Source organism: Mustela erminea, chromosome 6 (genome assembly GCF_009829155.1).
Source record: "Mustela erminea isolate mMusErm1 chromosome 6, mMusErm1.Pri, whole genome shotgun sequence".
Lineage (NCBI taxonomy): Eukaryota > Metazoa > Chordata > Mammalia > Carnivora > Mustelidae > Mustela > Mustela erminea.
This window is the reverse complement of record NC_045619.1, coordinates 11,222,778-11,242,087: the sequence shown is the minus strand read 5'-3', so window position 1 is coordinate 11,242,087 and position 19,310 is coordinate 11,222,778. Positions and strand designations below refer to the sequence as shown.

Sequence of the window (19,310 nt, the reverse complement as noted above, 5' to 3'; positions counted from 1 at the left end):
GAAGCCGCTCCTAAGTCCAAGGGGACGGGGGACCACACACCTCACATCTTGATAGACAATGTCGTTCATAACCCTTTCGCGGCCATCTTTTAATGTACTATGGGTGCTTCATGGCACAAGTCTTCTGGATTCGATCCCCCTTTTCCTGATTGATCTGATTCGGAAACTGAAAACAGAGCTGGTGTGAAGGGGCCTTATCTCATACACTTTCATACTTGCTGTATTTCTAAATTACAGTGACGGGTTATAACAACATGGTGAACATTTCTAGCTAGATAGCATCATCTTTTTTTTCTGGGGGTGAGACTTTTCTGCACCTAACTAATTTATAATGATTTGGAATGACTCGAGAGACTGGTCTGAGATGGTAATATCTCCAAGAGAATGGGGGGGAAAAAAAACAGGCGGCAGACTTTTGAAACATTTTGCAATGAGCACGAAACTCGGGGCTCTTTCCAGAAGAGCTGGCAAATCAGTATGCAGAATTGAGAAAGGAGTGAGACAGGATATTCTGCTGGTCTTTTCTTCCCTGCTTAAATACAGCTGTTGTTTTTTATTTCAGGGTTGATGGATTAGTCGTGTGATGTACTTGGATCAAATACTTGGGCAAAAGCCTCTCATCCATTTGCCCGTCAGCTTCCCTTGGTGGCAGATTTACATTCTGTCTGGATTGCCAGATTGATTAAATGCTTCTTCAAATCCTGCAGTCTGACAAAATCTTCTCCCCAGTCAGCACTTTTACTGTATTAAGAAAAATTAGCATCTGCAGGGAAATGATGCGGCCTACAGGTTTCCTTTCCAGGGAAGAATCCAATTTAGCTTTCGGGGCTCATGTTGTAATTGGTCGGAGAACCGAGGATCCTAACTGAGGCTGGAGCCTGGGGGAGGCGGAGGCTCCAGATTCCAGAGCTTTCCTCGTCCCATCTGAGTCATCCTGCCCCCAACCTGGGTTGCACGGATGTCTGGCTGGTGGAATGGATGAATACTCCTTTTTCAGGGTACGTTTCTGTGCAATCAGCAGTTCAACATTGCCCTGCCACCCGGTGGGGCACGCCACACTTGACTTCCCTGTTTCTTAGGTTTGAGAGTTGTGCCCTTAATTTCTTGTTCCCCAGTTGTTCACAAGAAGGAAACCCACAGGTGATGTGGGCTGCATTAATGATTTAATATTTATTTATTTATTAATTAAAAGATTTTATTTATTCATTTGACAGAGATCACAAGTAGGCAGAGAGGCAGGCAGAGAGAGGGGGAAGCAGGCTCCCTGTGGAGCAGAGAGCCCGATGTGGGGCTTGATCCCAGGACCCTGGGATCATGACCTGAGCCGAATGCAGAGGCTTAACCCACTGAGCCACCCAGGCCGCCCCAATGAATTTAATATTAGAGGAGGGCTGGAAGGAATGTGGATTTTCAAAGCATCTCACCACCGACCTGCTGTGTAATTGTTCTCAGCATAAGAATGGGGAGAACAGGGTAGGAATAGGGGATAGGATTACCTGTCTCTTAGAGTTGTGGTGACAGAGTAATGCAGGTAAGTTTCTTAAAGCATGTATTGGTTATCTATTGCTGTGTAACAAAACACGCCCCCCAAAGCCCCTGAAATGTAGGGGCTTCCAACAACAGGCATTATCTCCAAGTTCTGTGAATCTGGAGTCAGGGAGCAGCTGAGCTGGGTGGGTTCTGGCATGGGGCTGTGTTCAAGGTGGTGGCCAGCCCTGCACCCATCTAAAGGCTGGACTGGAGGACGATCTGCTTCCAGACTTACACACCTGGCTCTTGGCAGGCATTAGTTCCTTGCCACCTGGCTAAGGAGCTCTCCATAGGTGCTTGGATGTCTTTGCAACATGGCCCGCGAGGCGAGAGAGAACGGTCTCTGGGCGGGTGAATGCTAGTCTCTTCATAACCTAATCATGATAATGACATCCTGTGGCTTCTCCTCCTTTGCGGTTAGTGAATCACTCAGTCCTGCTCTCACCCAGCAGGAGGGGAACGAGGGCCAGCTCTTTGGAGGAGAAGCAGCAGAGAATCTGTGAGCTTCCCTTTCAGGCCATGGCACAGTTCTGGGTACATAGTAAATACTCGGTAAACGATTAGATGTTAGGGTTAATTTAGATAAATTCACTTCTTGGTGATTTACTTTCTAGACAGACTTTAGTGACACCCTCATTTTTATTTGAGGAACAGAAGGAATTTGGGGCTCTACAGTGGATTGGAGATTATGCCGGGGGACCTGTACAACATGAGGACTTTTTTACCTTTACATTTTCTATCACTGGGAGGGAGGGAAGATTTCTCCAGAGATCTCCTCTGTTGTACTCGATCAGTCCGAAGACTGTAGCAGAGGAGCACGCACCACTTAAAATTCCCTTCCTGCGGGTGTGTGTGTGTGTGTGTACATCTTCCCCCTCAACACTGGGTGTGGTGTCTTCCGGACTTGGGAGAGGGATGAAACCATGGGCGCCACGAGGACCCAGCCAGAGCATGTTCCCTGGGAGGGCTTCCGGCTCCTACCACCCCCAGCAATTTAAATCCCAAAAGCAAAGGTGATTTTTTAAAAAATAAATGTATTTATTTCACTCTACAGTGTAATCACGTATTTGGAGAAAGAAAAATGCCTCCATAAACCTCATAGGACTACTGTTGACATTCTGTGACATGCCTTTCCAGTCTCCCCCATCTGTGGCTCTCCAGCCTTACACAGCTTTAAGTAGTTCACAACTAACTACACTCTCGTCACCTGCTTCTTTTCGATTGGTTTTGGTCACACATGTATGTTTTATGGCATGGCCCTTCCCTATCTCTGGGAGGTTTTGAGAGCCGTGTGGTATTTTATTGGGTGAATGTCCCATCAGTTACTTAAATAGTCTTTTTTTTTCCTCATTAACGCCAATCGGTTGTGTAATAAAGATAATATTTTTGTGTGTTGTATTCTGCTGTCACTGTTTTTACCCATGCTGTTTGCCTTTTAATTTTTATCCTTTTCTTTAAATGGTCACATTACCGACATTAGTTAAGTATGGGAGGGAGGGCACCTGGCCGGTACGGTCAGTGGAATGTGACACTTGATCTTGGAGTCAGGAGTTCGAGCCCAACGTTGGGTGTAGAGATCAGTTAAAACAAAAAACAAACAAAAAACCCCACAAAATTTCACCTGGAACATTAACTAACTGGAATTTAAATAAAAACTTAAAAAAAAAAGTATGGGTTGGAAACGTGAAACCTTCTCCTCTGGGGAATTGCCCCATTATTCTGAAGTCGGACAGTCCTTGCTTTCATTGTAACAGTCCCTGGTCACCTCCAGTTTCCATACGGCTTTTAAAAATGGCTCTGAACTTAATTCTGAAGTATGAAATAGGGATTTGAAGTGAGATTTATTTTCTTTTCCAAATTACTGACCAGTTTTACATGGAGAATACCAGGGAAGGCATCTGATTAGCTGCACCCTGAAGCCAGGTCTTCTGAAACACAGACGAAGCTGGCTGAAATTCTGAGGGCACTGACGATTTGGCAGAGGAGGGAGCAGCAGCCGAGGTGACGCAGGCGTCGGTGAATTGTTTGTTGTAGCACCTTGAACTTTGATTGGGAGAAGGCGCTCAGCTGCCTTCAGTGGCTGGTAAGGTGTGATGTGTGTGGCAGGGTCTGACATATGGGAACAGTCCTAGTGAAAAGATTAAAAAAAATCTTGAGAAAGAAAGAGTTGGGGGGGGGGCGCTGACGGGGCCCAAATCCAGTTTACATATCCTCTGTAAGAAACACGGCAGACCCAACGCTCCGGGATCAGGGAGAGATCTTTAGATGTTCCCGCGCCTGGGGAAGCTATGCCAAGTACTGTCACACGCTTGGGCTGCAGAGTGTCACGGCTCTAACTGCACACGACTGGAGAGAGTGGGATCTGCAGACATGAGGTGGACCCAGTAGTGGAGGCCAAGAGGAAGTTTCCAGAAAAGGGCTGTGGATCCAGAAAGCCTGCGTCCCTTGAATTGTGCGTGGATGTAGGGACCCAGTAAGAATGGATGAAAAAGCAATCATCTGGGTCCTGGCTTTGAAAAAAATCACCGTGATTATTCTTCTGTATGAATGCTTTCCGTGGCCTGACGGGTGCATATGAAGGGAGCAGATTCCTGGTGGGGAAGAAGAGTGAGGGCCGCTGGGTAACCAGAGAGCAGAGGCCTTGTCGTCACACAGACGCAGTTAGAAACGCCTCCTCGCACACGCTTTGAACCAACAGGTGGAGCCGGTCCCTCACAAAGAATCCTCCCTTCCAGCTCGGGGACAGTTTTACACAACTTGCTCAGGCAGACCAGAGGCCAGGGTGCTGTTTGGGATGTCAGAGGGCAGGGGCGGGGGCAGGGCAAGCGGCAAGTGCCGAGCAGGAGGGGCGAGCAGACGGCACAGGTGCTGAAGACACAAGTCAGGGAGCGCAGTCGTGGGGCGGGCGCCGTTCTGAGTCCTGCTGCTCCGGAAAAAGCCCGGTGAGATAAGGTGGCTCTGCAGGAGCTGTCCCGTCTCTGCCTGGTGACAGAAGGCCTATGATGATAAGCTGGGCTGGCCCCTGCCCCGGGTTCTGGAAACAGGGATGGGGGTAGGGCGAGGCAGAGTGGTGGGTCCTCAGGGGACCCAGACAGGGATGCCTGGTGGGACCCTGGGAGTCACCTAACTTCTCTGACCTGATCGCTTCATCAGGGGTGACAGTCCCACCTGCCCCAGATGGCTGAGGATGTTTGAAGTGCCTGCCTTGAACCCTTCTGAAGATGAAGACAGCTCAACTGGGGACACAGTCCGCAGGCGGTGGGATCCCAGTTCACCTGATGAGTAGACCAGGAGGTAATGGGACCCCTGGGCACTCATGGGGACAGAACCGAGCCAGCCTGGTGCCCAGTGACAGTTCACTCGCAGACAAGCCTGGCTGTGGAAGGTGGCTCCCACGTGGCCGAGGGTGGCTTTCTCAGGATCCCGTCTCCCAGGCACCCAAGGACCAGACTGGAGGGGAGACCACCGCATGGCCACCCCTCACAGTGACCCTGGTCACCGTGACAGTCTGAGTGTCTCTGGCAACCATGTGTCAGTGGGACAGAGGGTCCAGCTAGGGGTCTGGCTGGGAGCCTCCTGGTGGTCACAGCTCCTCCTTGTTGCTCTCGGGGGGCCGGACTGGGGGCCCCGGGGCCCGGGAGCTACCCAGTGGCCTGCGGGCCCCGTCCTCATGGAGCCTGTCCGCCGTGGTGTAGTCCCGCAGGAGCCCGCTCTCTACTCCGTGCCGCCGGAGGCTCTCGGTCCCCACGAGCCCCTGTGCTCTCAGGTAGCCCTGCTGGCAGAAGGGTGGCAGCTTCTGGTGTGTTAGCGCAAACAGGAAGCAGGATTCTACACAAAAGCAAAAGATGGATGAGTAAGACAGAGAGGTGTGGGGAGAGGTGTGCGGGGAGGGGGGTACTGATGCCCCAGGGCCTCGCCCAGGGCCCTCTACCCCGTGAGCCCAGGAGCTGACTTTGGTGGGGCTCATCCCTCCCTGAAGTTCCAAGGACGGTGCTCGGACATTCTGGAAGAATGAGGCTCTAGATGGAAAGCAAACTACAGAAATGACTCCGCTCCCAAGATCTGGGCCCAGTCCACTGGGAGCTCAGCTACTGTGGAGCAGACCCTCAGCCTTCCCTTCTGGAAGCTGGCCTGGCTGGGGCAGGGAGCTCAGAGCTGCCTGCAAGGCTTCATTCCCTCAGCCATCTCTGGGTTGCAGATATGGTGTGGAAAGCACTGGTGTGAGCCCTGTGCGGGGGTGGCGGAGGGAAGAGAACACTGGGGAACAGCGCAAAGCTGGTGCACGGGTCAAGTCGGCCCTGTCAGGAAACAGCTGTGGGTGCTTATTATTCAGAAATACAAAGAAACCACCAGAAGAGCTAGAAGTACTTCCTTCTGGGACTGAGGGTGGAAGTGAGAAAGTCTTTTAGCTGAGTGCTTATGTAACTCTGACTTAAAAAAACACAGAAAAGAGGGCCGCCCGGGTGGCTCAGTCGTTAAGCATCCGCCTTCGGCTCAGGTCATGCTCTCAGGGTCCTGGGATTGAACCCCTCGGGCTCTCTGCTCAGCGGGAAGCCTGCTTCTCCCTCTCCTACTCCCCCTGCTTGTGTTCCCTCTCTCACTGTCTCTCTCTCTCTGTGTCAAATAAATAAAGTCTTAAAACAACAGAAAAGATGAAACAGATAAGGGACTCGGTCTTCTCGGGGATTTAGAGACAGGATGGGAAGGAGCGCACATCCAAAAACTGTCTTGAGCCTTTGATCTCAAGAAACTCGGGCATGTAACAAAGGATGTTGTGAGGCCCACATGGGTGAACAGGCTCCAAGGGGCCACACGGACGGCACTTCCGACCTCAGTTCTGACTTCCGGTCCAGATGGCCCCTGGCAACACAGGGCATGACCGTCCTCCCCGAGCAGGGAGGACCGTGGTGCAGGGGGAGGCTGGGAGAGTGGCAGAAAGGGGGGCTTTGGGCAAGCACCACCTTCTGATGACATAGGTCACCCCTTCTTCAGGGCCCCCAGGGGGGCAGGGAGGGGGCAGAGAAGCCCAGCAGAATCCAGGGCCAGAGCTAGCGGCCGCACATCAACCAAGGGAGTGGACAGCTGTGCCCTCTGCCAGTGGGCCCCGAGGTCTGGATGATGTACTTGAGGCAGCCATAACCCAGGGTGGGACATGCTCCCTCAGGGGCGTGGCCATCTTTGAGTAATCCTGAAACCTTGAGAAACAGGCAGCCATTTTGTAGTGGAGAGTTCTAGACCTGCCTCCCGTCATTTCCCGGGCGAGCACGAAGGCAGGTGATGGTCTGCAGAAGGCCAGCACTTGGAAGTTGCTTAGCCCTGTGCTGTGAATGACTTCTGTGCATCTACATATATTTAGACGATCAGCCTGCACTGCTGTTTTAAGCCAGCTCTCTCAGTGTATACATCTTGATTTTGAGGTTGGCGGATGATGTCACCTGGGGCTGAAACAAGGACACATGCCCTCTGACCTGCAGGCCAGACACTGATCATCTCATACCTGATTTGTTTGAATAGTACCTGACATACGACTGGTGTTCAACACGTTTGCTGAACGGAAAAGGGCAGATATTCTAGGCATTCAGGGGGTTTTAAAAAAGACCGAAACTGGGCCTGTTTCTGTCACTTCTCCCTCCGGGTCCTCAGACTTCTGTCGGAGCTACCTTCCAGTTCACCGATTCTCTCTTCATCTCTGTCTAATGTGCTACTTTATCTTTAGGTTGAGTTTTCTTTTTTTTTTACATTTATTTACTTGCTTTTGAGAAAGTGAGCTTGTGAGCAGGGGAGAGGAATGGAGGGGGAGAGAGAATCCTAAGCAGACTGCCTGCTGAGCACAGAGCCTTGACACAGGGCTCAATCCCAGGACCCTGAGAGCATGACCTGAGCTGAAATCACAAGTCAGATGCTTAACTGGTTGAGCCCTCCAGGTGCTCCTAGGTTGTTTCCAGTTATATATTTTTTCATTTCTACAAGTTTTATTTGGTTCTTCCTGAATGCTGCCCAATTACATCTTTGATAATCTATTTTCTCATTCTTTACATATTTTAGGCAGACTTTGTATCCTCTATTTTTAACTATTCCAATTCCCGTAGTCTTTTTGGTTTGATCCAGAAGTTTTTTTTTTTTTTTTCTGCTGACACTCCCTCACAGAGGTTTGTGTCCTTATGTGTTAAGTGCTTTTTGCTTGGGGGTTGGGGGTGGGTTCAACTTACCTGGAAGTTTATCTGTGGAAATATTTTGAGCTCTAATTTTTTCTTTTATTTATTTATTTATTCAAGAGAGAGAGAGGGAGAGAGTGGGGCAGAGGCAGAGGGAGAAGCAGGCTCCCCACTGAACAAGGAGCCTGACTCGGGCCTTGATCCCAGGGCCCTGGGATTTTGACCTGAGCCAAAGGTAGACGTTTAACTGACTAAGCCAGCCAGGTGCCCCCTCCTTTCTCTAGTTTTAAAGTTTGTTTCTTGGGGCGCCTGAGTGGCTCAGTGGGTTCAAGCCTCTGTTTTTGGCTCAGGTCATGATCCCAGGGTCCTGGGATCGAGCCCCGCATCAGGCTCTCTATTCAGTGGCAAGCCTGCTTCCTCCTCTCTCTCTGCCTGCCTCTCTGCCTACTTGTGATCTCTGACTGTCAAAAAAATAAAATCTTTAAAAAAAAAGATAAAGTTTGTTTCTTCACAGAAGACTTGCATTTCCTTCTGTGATTTTTACACCATGAGGACAGTGTGAAGTTTGGCCCCAAACTCACATGAGGGAGGCTTAGTGGTTAGAAATTCTCAGGAGGAGATTGTCCCTTTTCTACCCAGAACCAAAAAGCCCGAGTCTCCACCATCTCCCTCTTGAGAGTGTTTTGTGCCTCTTTGAGCCACTGAGATCTGAGCTTAGGTGAAGGACTCTGAACAGACCTCCCTCCCTGCCCCAGCCTCACCTCCCCGCCCCCAAGCACGGCTCGGTGACCCAGGCTCTTGGCTCCTGCTGATGGCTGGCAGCTATCCCACGTCCAGCAGGGGCTTTATGGTTTTCTCAGAGCTCCCTTTTCTCCCCCTGCCAATTCTTTAAGAAATGAATTCTACTCAGCAACTTCAGGTCTGCTGGACTGGTAAGGGTCTCTCTGAACACCTCTACCTCGTGGATAACAGAATTCTCAGGTGTGGGTTCTGGTTATGAATCCTGAAAACTCCGCAGGGCACGGATTGGTCAGGTCTTTTTTTGACCTCCTGCTCAGTCCCTTTGGTCCTTCTAGGAACTTAGGTTACCTGCATAGAAGCTTCGCAAATCGGTGTCCAAACAGTTCTCCAGGAAGCGCCTCAGAGGCAGGATATGCCCCACCGGGGCGGTCCAGTCGGTCAAGAAATCTTCCACGACATGGTGGATGGCTGTGGGCCGAGGCAGGGCCCAGCCGGCAGGGCGGAACCTCACCTCCTGTTCTGTGGGGCAGAGAGGGGGAGTTGTGTCAGAGCCTGGAGGCTGGGCTTCCCATCCCGGAGATGACAATGTGGTTCCCACACGTCCCAGGTGCTTCCCTCGCTCCCTCGTGCTCGGCGTTCCCGACACACTGTGCTGGGCAGCTGCTGGCCTGTCCCACAGCCATTGCTGTGTGTGCAAGGCTGGCATGAGGAAGAGACTAGATCTGTTCCTTGTGGTGTCAGAAAGCAGAACCAAGACTAATGACTCGCGCCCGGGGATTTCTAAGGCACACGTGGACTGAGGTTCTTTGTGACCGCTTCCGAACAGCCCTTTCTGGGACATGACTCAGAGGCCCTGCCTCGAAAGGGGTCCGAGGGCTCACCTAGGCCAGCTTTGTGCCTGGTGTGGGGACCCTTCCGTGGCATCCCAGGCAGGTGGCCATTAAGCCAGGACTCAACCACCCTTGTACTGGGAAACTTGACTCTAGGGGTAACCCGTTCCACTGTGACAGCTCTGATTAGTAGCTACTCCCAATTCTGACAAGAACCCTGAGTTCCTGTCACTTCTACCTGCTGACACCACCTATGTCTGTTTTTAGGGCATCCTCTTCCAAGGGACAGCTCTTCAGTTTCTGAAGCAGGAGTGGTGTCCCCGAGGGTGGGGAGGGGGGTTCACCTACTGGTAGCTACTCTGTGCCGGGTACCATGCTGGTATGCTGTGCTTCTTTTGGGGAAGATTTTATTTAGCTTTTAAATAATCTCTACCCCCAAAGTGGGGCTGGAACTCACAACCTAAGATCAAGAATCATGCCCCACCACCTGAGCCGGCCAGGCGCCCCGCATTCTGTGTTCTTCATCTCATTTTTCCTCACACAATCCTGCTGTTATCCCCACTTTCCAAATGAGGAAGCGGAGGCTCAGAGAGTTCCAGGAATGGTCCCAGGCCACACAGCAAGGAAAGCATGGCCCGAGAACACTGCCCAGCTTTTCTGTGCTTTTCAGGCTACCGGCCTGTGGTAACTACCTCCAGGGCCTTTCCCCGGTTCCTCTGAGAGTCCGTCTCTAGGTCTCCTCTCCCTCCACATTCGCCCCTCCTTCGGACACACACAGCAAGGCTGTCCCTCTTGCTGGTGTGGCGCCTGGAGGGGGTCACGACACTCCATGTCTGGCCTGCCCCGGTCATGGTATGCGCCTGAACCTGGGAACAGTTTCTTATTCCCGGACCTTCTGCCCCACTGGGTTTCTGGGTGAAGTCCCCCAGTGTCCTCTGCCAGCCGGGAGAACTTGTGTGAGGTGACAGGTGTGACAGGAGAGAGACCTGGGGTTCGAGCAGCGCCCAGCTCCCGGAAGGAAGCCTGCGCTCAGAGGAGAGCAGCACCCCGGCTCACCGGTGGGAAGATGCCTGTAGTAGTAGACGACGGGATGGAGGAAGTTAGACCGCCAGGCGTCTTCCGTGTGCCCCACAGACCGGTCATAAAAGAAGACGTCCTTGTCGGGCCCAGAGAAGTTTCTGCCGTACTCCATGTTGACGACGAACAGCCCGTGCCTGGCCTTCCTTCCCGTGATGGTCTCCAGCTGGGCCAGCATCTGCACGGGGAACTCCTCCAGGTACTCAAATGCCATGGCGTTCCTGGGGACAATGGCAGCGCGGGAGGGCCAGACCCTCAGTGCCGTGACAGAGCTGAGGAGCGTGTGCGTGCGTGTCCCTTGTACAGTGTACAGCTGCTGGTCATCCCCACGCACCTCACTTTACCGTTACCGTCACAGCTGAGCCTTGGCTTACACTGGGATAGATTCCAGAAAACTCTGAGCAACCTGAAATGTATCTGGGGAGTGGGTGACCCAGGCTGACAGAACAGTAACAGGGAAGCCCTGAGAGGGAGCGACTGCCGTGGTGTCTTCCAGGGACAGGAAGAAGGCCGATGTGGCTGGAGTGGCCTTGGGCGGAGGGGCAGGAGAGGGGCTTGGCGGCAGGTCGAGGAGGGCTTGTGTGTGCTCTGACAGCCCCCAGGCCCCTGGAGAGTACTGAGCAGAGCTGACTATGTGTGACTTGTGTTTTGAGAGGACCGCCAGGCTGCTGTGCGGAAAGCAGGCCGTGGGCCAAGGTGGGAGACTGTGGTTAGTTCAAGAGACAGACGCTGGGCCTCTGGACCAAGGCGGCAGTCCTGGGACTGGGGAAAGGCAGTCAGATTCTTGATGTAATTTGAAAGCTTTATGTTTATGGACAGTCTGAAGGTGGAGAATGGGAATGGAAGCGAGGAGACAGGGGGTGGATACCTTGCGCTCATCACTGTGAAATCCTTGTGTGTCCCTGAACTTGGGGCATGTGGCCCTCCCTGGCTTTGGGTCAGGCTGCTTCCCCTCTGACTGAGGGATCGCCCCTGCTTCTCACCTGCCACCTGTCCTCGGAGCACCCTCACCCACAGCCCCTCTCCCTCTCTGCTCTGCTGGTGTCACCTGTGATCTGCCACCTGTCACTTCATTGATAAGGAGCCCAGCCGGTCCCCGCCCGAGGGAGCCCGCCGATCCACACCGGGGGTTCACATCACTTCGGTTTACCACTCGTCCACCTGGGGCCAACTGTGACCTCCCAGTGGCTTTTACTTCTGCCCACCAGGTGTGATTACCCCCACTGTGCGGGTGAGAGAAAGGCTCAGAGAGGCTACGTGACTTGGTCCAGGTCACACAGTTCGAAAGTGGCAGAGCTACAACGCACATCTAGGGCTGTCTGTCTACCTGTGGTGTCGATTTCCCTGATGTTTTCCCCTAGAATCAATCTACCCTGTCTCCCCGCAGGCTTCACCCGAGAGGGAGCCCCGGGGCCCCTCCACACCTGGAACAGGCAGAGAAGAGCTAGGACAGGGTGAAGAATGGTGAAGCCGGGTTACTCACTCCTTCAGCAGGATGACGTCGGCCAGCACGCTGAACATCTGGTAGAGCCCAGAAGCCTCGTTCACGCGCCGGACGATGGCGCTGGTCAGCTGTGAGGTGGGGAGCTCGGCGGAGGGCCAGGCGACGCCGTGGTGGCGGTGCTCCAGCAGGCGGTGCACAGCACGCACTGGGAAGGCCAGAGGGAGGGAAGGCATGACGCAGGACGCCCTTAGGATCTGCTCCTTCACCGCCTGATGCCTGTTCAGTCCCCACGGACTTCTTGGAACCCAAGACACACTTGCACAGTGGCACCAAGAGGAGGCCTTTGGAGCGGGGTCAGTGGAGGCTTCCTACACTATGGGCCAGACGGACAGTGTTTTGGGCTCTGCTGCCTAATCAGTCAGGCTCCCCAGTTGCTTCTGGTGTGAAAGCAGCCCTGATGGTAGCTGCAAAGATGGGCGTGGCAGGCTCGGGCTCCCGGCCACCGGCGCCACCCCTCCCAGCTGCTCTGCAAGCCCCAGACCCTGTGCCGGCCTCTCACCCGGCTCCCCTGGCCCCAGTTCCCCTTCCTCCCAGGCCCCAGCTGGAGACCCTTTCAGCGTCCCCTCTCCTTCACTGCCTAACTCCAAACTGTCACAAAGACAGACTCATGTAAGGGCAGGAAAGCGACAGCTGTCCCTCTGCACAGAGTTGAGGACGGACACAGCGAGTGGAGTCTGGGGACAGGCTCCTGATGAAAGGGCGACCACCCTGAGAGAGCCTGATCATTCTGAGAAGCAGGCAAGCTGGCCGGGGCCTGGCAAAGCTCGGCATGGCACCCCGAGGAGCTGGAGCGGTCCTGGGGGAGACGGGGAGCGTGGAGAGAGGCTTAAGCTGTAAACAGAGAAAAGGGAAAATTTAAGAAACAGGTGTTTTGGCAGGGACCATGTAGCTGGATAGGAAGCCAGAGAAACCTCTGGCAGTGGGAAGACCCGTCAGGAGAGACAAACATGCCCGGGTCAGGAGAGGGAGGCGGGCGGGCTGACAGATCCAGCGTGGGGACGGACGGGCTAGGGGTCGGGAGTAATCGTCCACACGGTTACGGTCTGTGCCCTTCCTAGTTGGCTTTCCTCTGCCTTACTGGCTGCTGCTTGTCTCCCCGGGGACCGGCTTCTCAGGCTGGGGCAGGATGAGCGGGATGTGCACAGCCGCACGGGCCCTCCCCCCGCAGGGCCCTCCGCTCCTAGTAGTGACCACACAGCGGTCGGCGCCTGAACACCCAGGACTGTCGCCCACGTGCCCGAAGCTCAGTGGCTGGCTGCGAGCTTGAGGGTCAGACAACACACGTGGATTCAAATCACCCGTCTGCCATCCACCGGCTGGGGGACTTGGGGGAAGTTACTTAAGCTCTCTGTGCCCTAGTTTCCTTATCGGGAAGTGGAGCAGAAACGACAGGCCCCGCCTCACGGAGCTGCCGTGAGGATCCGGACTTGGAGCTGAAGAAAGATCGGGGGGCCAGAAGGAAGCAGGGCAGCCGGGGTAGAATCTGCCAGGACAGCAGGTGCAGGGAGAGGAACACTGATGAGGATTTCTTAGAGGGGAGACACAGCTAAAGGGACAGACACTTCCATTCCAGGGGTGTGTGTATTTGATCTGTGGATGTCCTGGCTTACAGACAGGTAACACCCTCTCTCTGGTTTCTTTCTCTGACCACACACGGACATAAAATACATCATCTGGAAAATCAAACACGGCTCTTTTTCCCTGCCGAACTGGAAGGACAGTAAAATGCAAACACGAGTATAAAGCCAATGGGAGTCATCGAATTGAACACAGAGACGCGGGGACGCAGGACGGAGGACCCTTCTGGCGTTTGTGGCAAAATCAAACCAGGCCCGTGTAACAGGCGCCCACCATCAGCCTGTCTGGCACGCAGAGCGTTGATACCCTCAGAACTGACATCAACCAACCTGTAGTTTTTACTGGGATTTGTGGCTACCCAAAGCATCTGTGCATGATGCTTTGTAGCTCCAAGGTCCCCAGATATCGTCTTAGTTCTTACGACAGCCCCGCGAGGGCCGAGAGTTCACCTCATTTATGCCTCCGACGCCACCGCATCCAAAAGAGGCTCCCGGAGAGGTCACAAAGGCTCACCTCTCAGCCCGCCCTGCTGGGGAGGGACCCCCACGACCCCTCTTCAGGCTCTGCCTCCTTGGCAATGCCTGCTGCTCGACTGGCACAGGACTAGGGCAAGCCACACGCCTCGCCCACATGGCCCGGCTCTCACACCTTCTCTGATGCTTCTCAAGATCTATCCTCAGCCCATGAGACCTGCGGCCCTCTGTCCCAGACAGGGATCTTAAGATGAATGACTACCGACAAGCACTCCTGGGAAGGCTGCTGTGAATCAGGGTCTGTTTACGAGCCCCGGGGATGGTTCTCTCTGCTGGCTCACCTGTGTAGCGGAAACCATGGATGAAGCCCCCCGCAGACTTGCGGTAATCCACGGAGTGGCTGGCGGTGCCCAGCACGAAGAGACCCCGGCTTCCTTTGGACTCATAGCTGGCTTTGATCAGTGGGTACTTCTTGCTGAACTCGCCCCCGGAAGACAGTCTGAGGGACCTGTGAGCCAAAAGGGTTTTTTGTAAAAATCACTGCTGTGTACAAAACACTGCCATGTACACTGCTGTGTATGAGTGTACTGTGTGCTCAGCACCGAACTCAGCGCACAGGCTTCATACTGCTTGTTGTGTTGAAACCACACCAGGCCCCTAGGAGCTGGATATGATGATCTCTGTTTGACAGAGGGAGTCCCTGAGGCTCAGTTGAAGATGTGGTGAGTCAGGGACAGAGCCAGGTTCAAGCCGGACTCAAGGCTAGGCTCTGGGCTCCAGGGGGGTCCTGGGGGACATGCTGGGATGGGGGCTCCGCTTCAGGCCTTCCAGTTTCTCCACATCTGCCAGCACCTTGGCCAGAGGAAAGGGAGACACACTGGACGGAGTCTTTGATACCGAGCTTTGCCAAGGTACTGGGGCAGCAACGTGTCAAGCAAAGCGGTTGAAAACAATTATAAGTGAACTTGGTGTCTTACCATTTTATGAAGCCTATAGGATATACCAAGTACTTTCCCATGTTATTCCTCACAGCAGCCCTGTGAGAGAGAACTATGCTCTCTGTTTTAGTGATGAAGAAAGTGGGCATAGCCTGGTTAAGTGACTTTCCCAGAGCCCGCAGATTTGGTCTGCAGAGAATCTCAGACCGACCTCGGAGCCTGTGTCCTTAGCTGCTATGCGACCGTGGCCTCTCAGCAAGTTCCCCTTCTTTATTCGGCCCAAGCTCCCTTTCCCGTCTGTCTGGTGGAAGATCCCAGCGCAGAGGAAGGCCCCTGGGGCTGCTTCTCTGGGATGGAGGGCCTCAGGGCCGCCCATCCTTGTCAGCACAGCAGGCTCCCAGCCTGGGTGGGGGACTGGCAGCATCCATGTCCACCCTGATGGCGCCGTCCCGAGAGCCCTGCCGCCGGCCCAGGGGATGGTGACTCTCTGCCCCCTGGGGAGGTGTCAGAAGGGGTTCGCGAGGAGACCCCAGCTCCTCCCTGTGTGGACTCACTTGTTGAAAATAGAGAAGTCGAAGTTCCAGCCCAGGCAGCGAATGACCCGGTCATAGGCCACGCGCATGGCAAAGTTGTCATTGTCGTCCTGGGGGAGGGTGATGGTGTCGGCGTCGGCACTCTGGTTGCCTTCCTCCAGGAAGAACTTCAGGGTGACGTGGAACTTGCCTTCGCGGTCCTTCACGATGGCCAGATCCGTCAGGTCGGACTCGAGCAACCCGTCCAAGGACTTCAGCTGGTAGGTGTCCAGCAGGCCATTGTTGATGGCCCTGGGGCCCGAGGGGAACACCAGGAGAGAGAAAGGAGTCTGAACGGGGCACGAGGAGACTCAGAGGAAGGGGTGCTTGTTCCAGTGGGGTCAGGAATGGCTTTGGAGGGGGCTGGCGGAACGGATTCCACGAGCAGCTCGCAGCGTACCTGAGGTCTCCCACGTAGTGGGTGGCCCACGACAGCCGGACCCGGGAGCGGCTCAGCATGTGGATAAAGTTGGTGACACCCAAGATGTTCTCCGCCGTCTCAAAGGCAGAGTTCCCACGCCCCAGGATCAGCACATTCTGACCCTCGAAGTCCTTGGGGTCCACGGACACAGACTCGTACCCCTCCACGTATTCGGAGCCTGGGAAGTCAACCTGGTTGGGGACCGACAAACCGGTGGCCACAAGAAGCACGCTGCAGGGAGGGGACAGATGGAAGACCCCGATGTGAAAATTACTCCCTGCACCTGCCACCTGGCTACCCCGCCTTCCCCAGGCTGCCGGCTCCTAAAAAAGCCAGAGAAGGTCCGTTCATTCATCCGTCCGTTCATTCATCCATTTACTGACCTATCCCAGAATATCCGACAGACTTTTCCCCCTTGCCCCTCCCAGGCCCACTCCAGTGGACGGTCTCCTTTCCCACGCCCTGGGATGATGCCAAACATGAGAATTAATCCAACTCTCTGAGAAGGGAACACAAGAAATTAAGTAATTCCCCTAATGTTGAACACAGAAGGCAGCCTAAGTGTCTCCCTCATTGTTGAAAATGACTCTTCCCTTTTTCTTTGGTCCACTTTCCCTTTTCTGATGGCTGGGCCAATGCAGAGGACTGCTGAGCAGGAATTCTGTCCCAGGCCCCTACCGAGTGTTTTGTGCATCACCTCACTGCCTAAAGCAGCCCTGAGTTGGTGTTCTTTGGCTTTCCAGATTAGGGGACACAGGCCCTAGAGGCCTATGGCCTCCCAAGTTCCTACAATAGCCAAGTCAGAATGTGAAACCAGATCAGCCCGATTGATTCATGCTGGAGGGCGTTACAGTCCTGGGCAGGGATGCATTGAGATCTGATTACAGGTGGTTTTGAAAACAGAACCGGAGGGCTTATAGAAGACATCCGCAGTGCTTGTGGCTCCTTGTTTTGCGACCCCTGCCCATCCAGCTCAGATCTGACTCCCTTAGGCGGCTGTCTGGCGGGCTAAAATGCAAGGGTCCCAGGCTGGCACGGCCCTTCTTTCCTGGGCTGTAACAAGCAAAGGACAAGGCTGGGCCTCCGGCGAAGGGCATTGAGAAGATGACCTCCCGGCACTGCCTGGGACCCAAGTGGCAGCCCCATAGCCTGGGCGGGAGAGGCAGCCTGGTGTAGCAGAAAAAGTACAGGCTCTGGGGTGAGGAAGATGGGCTCAGACTGTGTGACACAGCACCAGTGACTCAACTTCTCCCACCCGAGCTCTTCATCTGTAACTCGAGGATCAGTGAACTGCCCCCAGGGTCATTGTGAGGAGGGAATCAGGGCAGTACAGTGTGTGACTTGGAGTTTGGGTTGTCTACAAAGTGTTAAGCTTTCTCCCAAGCCAAAGCAAGCTAAAACTGAACGCCTGCCGGCAGCTCTGCCTGTGGAGCCTCCTGCTCTAGTTCAGTCTGAAATTCCACTGAGCCCGTCTAACACCTGCTGGACATCTTCCCCAGCATGTCTCTGGAGGAACACTAGTTCTAGGAGATGTTCCTCAGGAAGGACTTTTGGGTACATAACCTAGACAATGCTGAGTACCCAATGCTGGTGTCACAGTGAACGTGACAGATGAATAAAATATTAAAAGAAAAAAAAAAAAAAGGAAAGACCTTATTCTCTCATTCCTTCCACATCTCCTGCCGACCAAGGGGTGCCAGCAGGTGGGCTCCGGGAGGCGTTCCTTACCTGCACTGGTGTGTGTGACCCATCTGGTCGGTCAGGATGAAGTAATGGCCATTCCAGGCCTGCCGGGCCTTGTGCAGAGTGACGTGAGTAATGGTCGTGTTGTACAGCACGTGGAGCCCCAGGCGCTGGGCAAAGTCGCCCAGGTAGCGCACCATGTCTCCCGCATCGGGGAAGTACGCGCGGGAGTAGTGTCTGAAGAGCAGCCGGGGGTCGTGGCTGAGCAGAGAGTTCCAGTCGTGGCGCAAGTTGAACTCCGCATTGGCCTTGCCCGTGTGCCTCTTGTTGATGCTGATGAGCTGGCGGTGGCGCGGGTAGCGCGTGAAGAAGCTGCCGGGCCGTGGGGCGCGCTCGAACACCGCGTAGTCCCGCCCGGCCCGCTGCAGGAAGTAGGCCATCTGCAGGCCCGCGGGCCCGGCACCCAGGACGCAGTAGTCCCGGGACGGGGGTACCGAGGTCTGGGCTGAGCGCAGGCACAGAGCCAGGTGCAGGGCCAAGGTCAGGAGCAGCCCCGGCGGGCCCCACAGCCGGGCTGCGGCCCAGAGGTCCATCCTGTGGCAGCCCACGGCTGTGAGGTCTCGCACCCCGGATGGCCCCTCGAGACCCGGGTAGATGGGCGAGGGGCAGGGGCTCGCCTGGGCGCTCACCGCAATCGGAGGTCGAGCCAGGACTGGAGCCCAAGGCCCTCTGAGCTCATCTGCCAGCCTCCATCCTCTCAAGCTCGGATCTAGGGCTCCCCCCAGGAAATCTGAACGCCTCCGTCTCCTCCAGGGCCTTGGTTCCCAGAAGCGCCACCCCCTTTCTTATTGCCCTGGTGGTATGAGGGTGGGTGTTCCCCCATTCTTCCCCTAATTTGAGGGGTGCCCGACACCCTTCCCGAGCCCTCCCCAGCTCAGACCCTAGAAACAGGTCTCTTGGGCTACGTCCCCGCCCTCGAGACCGAAGGAGGTGTGGCCTGCGGGGCCCCGCCCCCTCCGGGTGCCCTGCGCGCCGGACTCCTCGATCGCGTGACAGTGCTGGCCCAGCACACCTGCCGCCACGCGACGCAAGGCCACACTCTTGCCGGCGCAGCTCTCCGCGAGGCCTCTCTCCGAGCGTGCGCGGTGCCCACGCCTGCAGCGCCTGCCTCTCCGCACGGACCGCGGACCTCCCTGCCGCACGGGCGACAGCCAGCAGTCGACTGAGGCCGCGCTCTGCCCGCTGGCACCGCGGCGGCCCCGCCCCTCCCGCCCGGCCAATGGCAGGGGGCGGGGTCACGTGCGCGGCGCGCGGCACGCCGGGAGGGGCGGGGCGGGCACTGGCTCCCGGGGGCGCGGGGCAAAGCGCGCACGTGCTGCCTGCCGGCTGGGAGCTGGAGGGCTGGTACCCCTGGGGCGCAGGGCTCTTGTGTTAAAAATGTGCCTCTCCAGGTGCAGGGGAGGCGCGAGAGCTGATGGCTTTTGGAGATAAACCTAGTTCTTAACACTCCATCGTTAACGTAGCCGGACACTTGTTGGTTACCCAGTTTTGGGGGGACTGGAAACCAGGTCGAAGTCGGGACAGAAAAAACAGGTGTTTGCCACAGTGATTCAGTCTGTTATTTGCTCAGTAACATGCACAACTGGCTGGTTGTCCCACCAACCAGGAGAGGTAGGCAATTGTTTCTCATATTCTGTAGTCACTGGCCAAATGGTGGTTTAGCTGTGATTTGCCTGAGGGACCAAACGGTTAAGTGGAACCTGGAATTAATCCCCCGTCTCCCTTACACCAAATTATGAGGTCTCTCC

At 55.1% G+C, this 19,310-nt stretch overlaps 1 protein-coding gene across 1 annotated transcript; it reads right to left on the bottom strand.

Moving 5' to 3' along the window:
- Nucleotides 1-4,224: 4,224 nt before the first annotated feature.
- Nucleotides 4,225-18,768, bottom strand: FOXRED2 (FAD dependent oxidoreductase domain containing 2). The gene is made up of 8 exons (XM_032346405.1): nucleotides 17,548-18,768; nucleotides 15,799-16,050; nucleotides 15,381-15,650; nucleotides 14,230-14,396; nucleotides 11,817-11,982; nucleotides 10,313-10,554; nucleotides 8,775-8,945; nucleotides 4,225-5,358 (listed from the first exon to the last, which is right to left on the bottom strand). Exons 1-8 carry the CDS (start codon nucleotides 18,093-18,095, stop codon nucleotides 5,114-5,116), a joined length of 2,061 nt encoding a protein of 686 aa, XP_032202296.1. The 5' UTR covers nucleotides 18,096-18,768; the 3' UTR covers nucleotides 4,225-5,113.
- Nucleotides 18,769-19,310: the final 542 nt, after the last annotated feature.

Coding starts and splice junctions, on each gene's coding strand:
- FOXRED2 (XM_032346405.1), bottom strand. CDS start 18,095: ATGGACCTCTGGGCCGCAGCCCGGCTGTGGGGCCCGCCGGGGCTGCTC. Junction 16,051..17,547: donor GGTCACACACACCAGTGCAG/GTAAGGAACGCC, acceptor CCCTCCCTGCAG/CGTGCTTCTTGTGGCCACCG. Junction 10,555..11,816: donor GACGTCATCCTGCTGAAGGA/GTGAGTAACCCG, acceptor CATTGTCCCCAG/GAACGCCATGGCATTTGAGT.